The 11,240-nt window shown below is 47.2% G+C and overlaps 1 protein-coding gene across 1 annotated transcript; it reads left to right on the top strand.

Moving 5' to 3' along the window:
* The first annotated feature begins 3,177 nt into the window (after positions 1–3,177).
* On the top strand, positions 3,178–8,971 carry LOC109774683 (E3 ubiquitin-protein ligase WAV3). Its single transcript, XM_020333441.4, has 2 exons — positions 3,178–3,762; positions 6,587–8,971. The coding sequence occupies exons 1-2, from the start codon at positions 3,526–3,528 to the stop codon at positions 8,480–8,482; spliced, it is 2,133 nt and encodes a 710-aa protein (XP_020189030.1). The 5' UTR covers positions 3,178–3,525; the 3' UTR covers positions 8,483–8,971.
* The last annotated feature ends 2,269 nt before the right edge of the window (positions 8,972–11,240 follow it).

Genomic DNA, 11,240 nt, shown 5'->3' with positions numbered 1-11,240 from the left:
AGGAGAGCACAACCCACCAGGGCACGCCAGGAGGCCCAGGTGCGCCCTGTTGGGTTGTGCCCACCTCGGGTGCCCCCCAGACCGCCTCTTTGCTCTATAAATACCCCAATATTCCAGAAACACTAGGGGAGTCAACGAAATATTCATCCAGTCGCCGCAGAGTCCAGAACCATCAGATCCAATCTAGACACCATCTCGGATGGGGTTCACCACCTCCATTGGTGCCTCTCCGATGATGCGTGAGTAGTTCTTTGTAGACCTTCGGGTCCATAGTTAGTAGCTAGATGGCTTCCTCTCTTTCGCTGAATTCTCAATACAATGGTCTCTTGGAGATCCATATGATGTAACTCTTTTGCGGTGTGTTTGTTGGGTTCGATGAACTTTGAGTTTATGATCAGATCTATCTTTTTATATCCATAAAATTATTTGAGGTTCTTTGATCTCTTTTATGCATGATTGCTTATAGCCTCGTATTTCTTCTCCGATATTTGGGTTTTGTTTGGCCAACTTGATCTATTTATCTTGCAATGGGAAGAGGTGCTTTGTAGTGGGTTCGATCTTACGGTGCTTGATCCCAGTGACAGAAGGGGAACCGACACGTATGTATCGTTGCTACTAAGGATAAAACGATGGGGTCTATCTCTACATAGATAGATCTTGTCTACATCATGTCATAGTTCTTATTGCATTACTCCGTTTCTCCATGAACTTAATACACTAGATGCATACTGGATAGCGGTCGATGTGTGGAGTAATAGTAATAGATGCAGGCAGGAGTCGATCTACTAATCTTGGACGTGATGCTTATATAATGATCATTTCCTGGATATCGTCATGAGTATTTGTAGTTCTATCAATTTCCCAACAGTAATTTGTTCACCCACCATTTGCTTTTTTTCTCGAGAGAAGCCACTAGTGAAACCTACGGCCCCCGGGTCTCTTTCTTATATATTTGCCTTTGCGATCTACTTTTCCTTTGCATTTATTTTCAGATCTATTAAACCAAAAATACAAAAATACCTTGCTGCAATTTATTCTTATTTATTTTATTTGGCGTCCGATCTATCAATCTACTACAAATTTACCTCACGTCCGTTTTCCCATCTTGGGGCCCCGCTACCCGAAAGGGATTGATAACCCCTTTTACACGTCGGGTTGCGAGAAGCTGTTATTTGTGTGCAGGTGCTGTTTACGTTGTGTTGCTTGGTTCTCCTACTGGTTCGATAACCTCGGTTTCACATCAGAGGGAAATACCTACCGCCGCTGTGCTGCATCATCCCTTCCTCTTTGGGGAAATACCGACGTAGCTTCAAGCGACATCAAAAGGAATTTCTGGCGCCGTTGCCGGGGAGGATCTTCAACATATACCAGGTTGCGGGATTTCCGGCTGGAGCTCCATGGCGGCCCTAGACGACATGGTTCTTACGGCGGAGATGGGCGCCGGCCCCAGATTTTTCCTGCGCCCACAACTGCCGCTGTGGTCGCGAGGGCGGCACGACGTCTGGTTCGGGGGGCTCAGTGCGGCTCAGCTACTCATCTCTGCGTGGTGCGGTGGTGGTGGCAGTGCCCGCAGAGATCTCCGGCCTGCTGTTGGGAGCCGGCGGGTGGCGCGATCCTTTGGTTCTGTTTGCTCTAAGATGTTGTCCTGCCGGTTGCTGACCCTCATGGATCTGGCCATTGACGAGTTCCGGAATGCTCCGTTGGAGATCTTCATTAGGTGCTTTGGTGCGTGTATATTTCTAGATCGGATGGGATTCGGTCGTGTGCGCCCCTATTTCAGCTCGAGTGGCTTCAGGAGGGTGTGAAGTTTCGTTGTCTGTTGACAGTATGGGACACGTCTGTATTTTGATTTCCACGGTGAAGACAGTGACAGAGAAAGTTATGGTGGTTGAGGTCCAAGGTCTTGTAATAGCGGATCGAGTCTTCGCAGCGATGAGGACTTTCCTTGGTGATTTGTGACTCGTGGCAGCGGCATCGGCAAGTGGGGGCGGCAACACAGGCGGAGTACAGAGTCTTAGCTTTCGGGGTGAAAGCCCAAGGTCTGGCCTTAATTGATTGTGCCTGGCATTGACCTTGTTGAAGGTATTGTTTTGAGAGCGCAGATCTTCTCCAGGGTGAAAACCTAAGATCTAGGATCGGGCGACGACGGTGCTTCTGCACTGTTTCCTTCTTGAAGGCGTCATTTTTGGAGAATTAGGACTTCGGGTGTTCTCTAGGTGGTGGTTCGTGCCGCAGCTACGAGAATTGATCACTGTAGCTAGATCTCTATTTTTTCTACTTCTTCTTATTGTCTTTTGGCTGTGTGCATCCGTAATGTCTTTATGATGTTGCGTTGTTGCAGAGTCCAGGCGTAATTGCTATCTCCACGATATTAATATACTCTCGTTGTCGAAAAATCTCATATAGAAGAGATGTAAACATGTCATACTCATACTAACCCTATTTTTAGAGCTTAGCACATCTAGGGGCTGTTTGATTCCCAGCCACAGTTTACCAAGCCAAAGTTTGGCAGCCACCTTTTTGTTGACATGTGTTTGATTTTTGCCACTTTATTGCCCCTATGTCCACTTGTCATAGAGACAATTTTTTTGCCAAAATTTGGCGTCCAATTTCTCAGCCACACTTGTGTGGCTTGGCATACTTGTGTGTGGCCACATTTTAGCTTGACCACACTAGTCTCCAACCAAACAGACCCCTAGTTTCTCACAACGTACAACATCATGGGCATATCCTCACAAAATGTATATTCTTGGGCATGTATCGCAAAATACAATTCCATCCTTAGCACGTTTAGTTTCAGTAGTATGTGGTTGTAGAACTGTTTTGCAATGAACTTATCTTGTAAACCGCTGGCTGGTTTGACAAGGATATTGTCACAGTTCACCATAAGTAAGTAAGATCGTACAAAGTCTACAAATCCAGTCCTGATTTCCGGTATGATTCGGTCAAAAATATACCAATACAGGGTTATAACAACTTTGAAATTGAGAAATACTCAACCCAACACGAGACAATTCGTCTGACGTTTGTGCATACACCACGGGTGCTACTAGTACTAGTAGTGAGATTTGACATTTCGTCCTTGGAGCTCAGCTCTGGGTGGGATGGGATGGATTGCCGCCCACAGCCGCAAGTTCCACTGCGATTTATGGCGCCCACCAACCGGCGACCGAACCCGCCCAAAACCAGCCACAAGGCTCGGCAGCACCGCAACCCGCTACGCCGATTTCTCGTTTCTCCCACCATAGTCAAAACGCCGCCCCCTCTCCACCATCCTCCTCCTGTGCGCCGCTTGCCTGCCTGCCTGTCTGTCCCTGTCTCTCTCGCCGCAGAGGTCAAACCAAAAGCAGCACGCACTCCACCGCTCGCCTCGCTCTCCAATGGCGGCTCCCTCCCCCCTTCAAAACCACCGCCCGTTCCTCGCACCCTTCCCCTCGTCCTAGTAGTTCCACCAAGCAGGTCAGAGGGAGGAAGAAGCGTTCTGTGTGAGGTCTGTAGACGCGAATCTGCCGAGTGCCGGCGCTCATGGAGGGGATGTGGAGGAAGGCCAAGAGGGCGATGGGCATTGGCTTCTGCGCGCACCTCCCCGCCGTCGCCGGCGACCGGGACGACTGCGCCAGCGAGCGCCGCGCGTCCGACGCCTTCTCCCAGGACTCGGCGGCGCTGGCGGCGGCGCACGCGTCCGCGCCCAATACGCCGGCGCAGGCCGAGGCAGCCGGCGCGCTGCTCCGGAGGTCCAAGTCGGGAGCCAAGTCCTCCAAGGTGAGGAGCCCTTTTCCCCCGCATCTCCCTTCTCCCCCGGCCATTGCGTTAAGATTTGTCCTTGGTTTGCGTGCGGCTACCCGGACATACTACAGTACTACTGTACGCGATGTGAAATGCTGCGGACACGAGAGGCTTCCCCTACCAGTGGTTGAGTCCAGGTGCTGGCTGGAGCAATGTGGCTTCACCAGTGAAAGATTTAGGTCCCAGATGTGGTTCTTCTTGCCGGCAATTTTTGGTTGGAGTGACGGCAGTTCCGTTTTGTTTGTCTTGCTTTGCGTCTAACAGTTTTGTATGCATCTGATTTTTTTTTAATTGGGAGTATCATGTTTTGTCTCGAGCTCCACCTGTGCTAAATTTGGATTTGCCATTTCATTTTGTTTACAATGCTGTTTCCTCCTGTCCCCGAGGAAACACGAGCCCGCAGATTCTCACAAAAAAAGTTCCATTCGCATATTTCATGATTCTGCCAAACTATTCCTTTTTAGCATTATTCCAAGGGAACATCCCAATTTTGTTTGCACATGTCATTGACAAAATGATGCTATTTTGTTTGCCATCTTCTACACCATCCTTATTTTCCATAGCTAGTCGCTCTCTTCTTCAGTACATATAGGTAGATTTCTAACAAAGTGCAAAAATGCCCAATTTGTTTCCTAGTCATATGTCAGATCAGTTTTTAGTTTTATGTGCGTATCCTCCAAGGCGCTTTGGTATCGACGATGGTCAATTCCACTTGCTCTTTTTTCTGTGGGATACATGTAGCTTAACGTAAGCTTCATTTCAATCAGTTGTCTCCACTTGTTCCTGCCCGAAAGGGAAAGTTGGCCTCTATGGTCAACAATATCCACATGGTCACGTGTATCATCTTACCATCGCGTTTCTTAATTTGCTAAAGGCGAACCCTTCCAACTTGAGCTGTTATCCATTGCCAGGAACGCTGAATGGCCAGCCTTGCACTAGATTTTATTGGCACTTTTATAATTGTTTATTATCTTGTATTACTAGTTTGTCATGGCAACCACGTGATTACTTTGAATGGTCCAGGATCTGAATTTTTCTTACATTAATCGCTATTTTTTTCGTGTGGTGACGACGATTCGTTGACGCACACTTTATTGTTTACTAGTAGTACGTCTGACTTGGTGAGATATTGTGCACGCAAGTGTGGGGAATTGACCGGCAACTTCACTAGGATCTCCTCAATATCTTCACTAAAAGGGTTGACATTTATCTTCATGGTGTTAGTTTGACGGTTCTCATTTTGCTTGCCTTGGTCAGAACTTAGAAATAAATGCAAAATATTTCAGAGAATAAACACTAGATTCATTATTTATTGTGATGCAAACGCTAAATCTGCAATGTTTGAAGGTAGGGCCTCTACTTGTGACATAGTGTGATGCCTGAACTAATGTGTTCCTAACTTCTTTAAGAGTCGCCAAACTATACAGCTGGAAAACCACAATGACAGAAATGCTGATTCCACTTGTTTTTGTGGTGTCGGCAGTCCCTGATAAAAACAATCAGGAGCTACTTTAGCATAGTGATATATGGATTGTTATCAGTAACTTTGTGTTGTCTCCGACATTTGTGGTAGGTATTGGTCTAAAGTTGTCCAGTTTTATACTTTGGTCAAACCAATATTAGTTGGAATCTATACAGCAGTGCTGATAAATAGATACATCCATTAAGCACTGGAGGACAGTTGAATTTGATCTTGGTTTTGTCAAGCTCCTAAAATAAGTCCCTAATTGTTATCCTTTGACCTTTGTTATGTATTGGCAATATGTTTTTTTTTACTTCTAATTGGTTTTCTGCATTAGTTCTATTAAAATATCATTAAAGAAATAGTACCATCCTTTGTCTATTCCACTACATTTTTTAGAAAATATGAAAAATTATAATTATAATGCTGGTACAGTGGGATAACTATAAATTGGACACGGTTGAGACCACCTAACTAGAGGGTGGGTGGGAGGATATAGCATGCAGAGTGGCCTTGAATAAATGTGTCAAATGCATGCATGAGGTTGAGACACAGCTATGAATCTACAAGTTGATTGAGATGAGCTTTCGTTTTCATGTGGTCAACTTTCTGAAATAAATACCTTTCAAAAGATTTGGTGGTTCTTGGCAAGACCATTCATTCATTAGAATAGGCTCGTTAATGAAGGTAGGTTCTTGATAACAGCCCCATCATCCTAATAAAAACATGAAAAATCATCCTAATATTAGTTGAATGAACTCCGACTGCATGCTGAACCAGGAGTACCTTTGTAAGCTGCTTGTAGATTTGGAAGCTTTAGGATAAATGTTTCCTACCGTTTATAGTGTTTAATTATCAGCTCATTGCCTGTACAAATTAACTCTTTAACCTGACATGTCTGCTTAGCTAGAGTGCCTGACACAATAACTATGTGTGCTGGAATTCATAAATATAGACCGCAACTTATATAGGGCATCTTAGGTGGGTGTCTTGCTGGCTTTTGAATTGGACTTGATAAGTGCCGTTGGGGTGTTGGGTTGCCAAATGATTTAAAGTATTTTAAGGACTTGTCAAATTGACATTTCAACTATGCAGCATCGTCAAACATTGGTTGGATTTAAAAATGGATGGTGTTGATTTTGTAACTTTGACATCAGTTTCTCAAAATGGTACGTTTTGGTGTATTTGCTATAAATGTTTCCAAGCGATCCTTGTTTTCTGAGATTATGTCCATCATTATTGAACATTTCATGTGTTTCTTTTGTTTAACTGCTGCTAAGGGATAAATTCTGATGATGTACAATTAAATTAATACATGTTCTGTTTCTTTTCCAACAGAAAACGTGTGCGATATGTTTTGATTCCATGAAGCCAGGTCATGGGCAAGCCCTCTTCACTGCTGAATGTTCTCACATGTTCCATTTTCACTGCATCTCCTCCAGTGTAAAACATGGGAATTATGTATGCCCAGTTTGCCGAGCAAAGTGGAAAGAGATACCCTTTAATCGCTCGTTATCTTCTATTGTTCCTCGTGGAAGAAGTGGGTTGAATGTGAACCAAGCTCGATTACCCCAACAAGATGCTTACATGGCTCTCCTCCGTCAAGTTCCAACCCGGCAGCGAGAAGCACCCGCCTTGCATACTTCTGAGCCAGTAGAGTTCAATGATGATGAACCTTTGCAGCTGATGGAGGCTGCTGACAGTTGTGATGTTAGGTCTAGTAAAACTGTGGAAATGAAGACATATTCAGAGTTCTCGGCCATTCCACAGTCATCATCTCAAGATGATTTCGCTGTTTTGATCCATCTGAAGGCCCCCTGTGCTAACCCAGAGCAGATCACAAGCAGACCGGTTAATACAACCTCAGTTGGGTATCCGACATCTCGTGCCCCTGTTGATCTTGTTACCTTGCTTGATGTTAGCGGCAGTATGGCAGGAACGAAGTTGGCGCTGTTGAAGCGAGCAATGGGTTTTGTTATTCAACACCTTGGTCCATCCGATCGCCTTTCAGTCATTGCTTTCTCATCTACTGCCAGAAGGTTGTTCCATCTCCGACGCATGTCACACTCTGGCCGACAGCAGGCCCTGCAGGCTGTTAACTCACTTGGTGCTGGTGGTGGCACAAATATTGCTGATGCGTTGAAGAAAGCTGCTAAGGTTATTGAGGATCGCAGTTATAAGAATCCAGTATGCAGTATTATTCTGTTATCAGATGGTCAAGATACCTATAATATTTCCTCAAATGTTAGGGGAACCCGTCCTGATTATAGGTCCCTTGTTCCATCTTCCATTCTAAACCAAGCTGTAGGCATAGTACCTGTCCATGGGTTTGGTTTTGGAGCAGATCATGATTCAGATGCTTTGCACTCAATTGCCGAGGTCTCTGGTGGTACATTTTCCTTTATTGAGGATGAGGGTGTGATTCAGGATGCATTTGCTCAGTGCATTGGTGGTCTTCTTAGTGTTGTTGTTCAGGATATGCGCTTAACTGTGCAGTGTGTGCATACTGGTGTTCAGCTTCGTTCCATCAAATCTGGCAGCTACTTGAGTAAGGTGGCAGGAGATGGTCGAGATGGTTCAATTGATGTTGGACATCTTTATGCTGACGAGGAGAGGGACTTTTTGCTGTCTGTGAGCTTCCCGCAATCCCGTGAACAGACCATACTCTTGAAGGTTGCCTTTTCCTATAGAGATCCGGTGACAAATGAGTGTATCAAGATCCAAGGCGACGAGGTGATGATCCTGAGGCCGAAATCACGCACACCTGAACCTGTTTGCATGGAGGTTGATCGTGAGAGGAACAGAGTCCGTGCCGCCGATTCTATTGAGGCTGCAAGGGCTGCCGCTGAGAGAGGTGTTCTTTCTGAAGCAGTGGCTATTCTCGAGGAGTGCCGAAGGGTGTTGTTGGAGTCCTTTTCAAGCCGGAATGGGGACCGTCTATGCATGGCCCTTGATGCAGAGCTGAGGGAGATGCAGGAGAGGATGGCTAGCCGGCAACGCTATGAGGCTTCAGGGAGGGCGTATCTGCTGTCGGGACTGAGCTCGCATTCTTGGCAGAGAGCCACGACACGCGGTGACTCCACAGACAGCAGTTCACTCGTTTACTCGTACCAAACACCATCCATGGTTCAGATGCTGCAGCGCTCGCAGAACCATTGCCCTTCGCCTCAGATCCCAAGGCCACAGATCATCGTGCCGACAAGGTCATTCATCCAGAAACCTCAACCAAGGTAGAAAGAAGGTTGGACATCATGATCCCGTGAAGCAAGCACACGGATGATGGTGAAGAAATAACGGTTAGTAGGTCGAAATGTAGTAGTTTAGTATTCATCTTTTGTTTTTCTGGTTTGAGTCGTGGTGGCGGTATACCGGAGAAGGTGGGGGTGGGACGGGCTTGGAGGTACATATGTTGTGGGGGTGGTATACTGGAGAAGGTGATGGAGGGCTCACGGTGGTAAATACATTGTGGGGGGCATACTCCTGTGGTGTCAAGGAATAAGGTTTGGGAAGTAAGTAGGAGGGGGGCTGGAGATTGGTATAATGGCTTCAAGGGGAAGGGGGTGTGGTCTAGGGTAGGCTAGGTTGTCACTAAGTTGCTTTATCGGTGAACAATTTTCATTAGGTATTTGGTAATGTAGATAAGCTTGGTCTCGTCTGGTGTGATGGAACCTTGGGAAATTTTGAGTTTTTGGAGGTGCAATGCGATGCAGTTCCTTGGATCAATTTCGCGTTTCAGATGAACAGTTTGCTGGTCTCTGATGATGCTCTGTTTTGTCGCCTTAAGGCGCATCGCAAGCTTATCTGCTGGTGTGTTTTTTGCTCAATTGCTCCGGTCTAAATATTTTCTGCCTGGACGACTGGGGCACGTTCAAATTGTTGTGGTGTAGGGTAGGTTTGTTCAAATTGTTGCACAAGTACGCGTTCGAAAAATCACACAGTCTGAATCCTACGATCACCCGTAGAAGGCCTAAACAAATACTACTATAACAAGAAGCAAAATCTAGTAGGGCTGCTGTAAAAATATATTTGATTCTATATGTGCACTTAACTAGGTATCCAAGACGCAAAACAAACACAAAACCCTAGCTAACTAGGAGTAGTGATCTATAGTCGCTCCATGACTCAAGAAGCTTCCTCGCCGGCCGTGGCCCGAGCGGGTACTCGGGCTCGGGCGAGATCGGATACTGGGACGTGACCTTGCACGTCGGCGAGGTCTCGCCGCGGCCCAAGACGGCCGTGCACTCGACCACCTTCTGCAGGTGTCTCGGCGCCGCCGGCCCCAGCAGGGCCACGTCCACCGTGGCGTTCCCTCGCCGGAGCTCCTCGGCGAGGTGCTCCCGCGCGAACCGCGGCACGGGCACCGCGTTGCCCCACGCCATCACGGACCCCACCTCCGTGACGTTCTCCTTCCTCGCGCAGAACTCCGGCACGGGGCCGCTCGCGAGCACGACCCGACGGTAGGACACGGACGCCGTGGTGCCGCGCTCCACGCACTCGGCGCTGTACCTGCGCGGCTCATCGATGCGGAAGGTGAGGTCGAAGGCGGGGTCGAGCGTGGCGCGCGGGAGGTCGAGGTCGGGGTCGAGGCCCGAGAAGGCGGCGACGGCGACGGTGTACTCCGGGATCTTGGCCGAGTCCTCGGAGCCCGCGTACAACCAATGGAGGATGGGCGTTATGATCACCAGCGCCGTCAGGGCGCCGAGGATGGCCGGCCAGGCGTCCCCGAGACACTTCTGCGGATCGCACCCGCCGCCGCCGTCGATGTCGTCGTCTCGAGCTGCCGCCATGGCGCGCGCTGTTAGCTTGTCCCGGCGGGCTTCCCTCTTCTTCTTGGCCTGGCCTGTTGTGCGCGGCTACGTTGGATATATAGGGTGTGAAGGGCGTTGGTTATCCGGTGTTTGTGTGCCCTACGTCCATGTGTTGGGCAATGACACAGGTTGACTAATGTACGTGCGAAGCTTTGGTGTTGTATAAACGGATCTAACGATGTTTCCACAGTTTAACTGGAATACGAGTGTCATGTGTACATGATGTGGTCTCTAATTAGGTGCTGCGATCACATTAGGTGACACGTGTCCTGCTACTATGCCATGTCGTACATGCATCGTACGTATCTTCGACGTACGTGTATGTATATAGCAGGACTCAATGAGCGTTGCTACACGTACGACAGTATTTGTATGATTTCTGTACGAAGTAGCAGGGCCACCGTTGATCAACGCTGGCTCAAGGTGGGTTCACGGTGGATTGCACTATCGTACCAAATCGGACGAGCTTTCATTGTATGTGAGGCAATTCCGGGACTCAATCCTAAGCCATGGGGAGTCCAACCAACATCAAATAGGAAGGCTATCATGACTAGCTTTATTAAAAATCAAATAGGGTTACATCGTTCGTGAACACACTGATAACAAAATCAGGGGTTCGTCTAACCAAATACAAGAATTTTTATTATAAAACTATGGCTTGCTAGTACATGAGCCGCTTCATTAGCGGTTCTAGAACAATGCTTAAACATGACCTTCCCGATCAAGGACGCTAGATCCACACTCTGCAAAAATTGCTGAAGCTTCATCCCACCATTGCGTTCTCCCGCTGCAAAACTCAATTACTTGTGAAGCATCTGATTCTGCCTCCAGTCGATTAAAACCAAGGGAATTTGCAAACTCCAAACCATCTCTCATGGCTAACGCTTCAGTAGTGATTACATCAGCTGCATATTGTATAAATTTGCACTGGGCAGCAAGGAAATTACCTCTTTTATCTCGAATAATAGCTGCTGTGGCACCCATTCCTTCATCAACAAAGAAAGCCGCGTCAACATTTAATTTGACATGTCTTGGTTGGGGTTTCTGCCATCTCATTTCCGTCATCAGATTATCCTTGCAAAGACTATTTTCAAAATTACAAACGATGGATAAAACCGAGATCGGCCATCTCCACAATGGCGGAACACTTCCATTATGAGTTATACACCTTCTGATCCACCAAA

This window comes from Aegilops tauschii, chromosome 6 (assembly GCF_002575655.3).
Source record: "Aegilops tauschii subsp. strangulata cultivar AL8/78 chromosome 6, Aet v6.0, whole genome shotgun sequence".
In the NCBI taxonomy this organism is placed as follows: domain Eukaryota; kingdom Viridiplantae; phylum Streptophyta; class Magnoliopsida; order Poales; family Poaceae; genus Aegilops; species Aegilops tauschii.
This window is presented reverse-complemented; position numbering and strand designations above follow the sequence as displayed.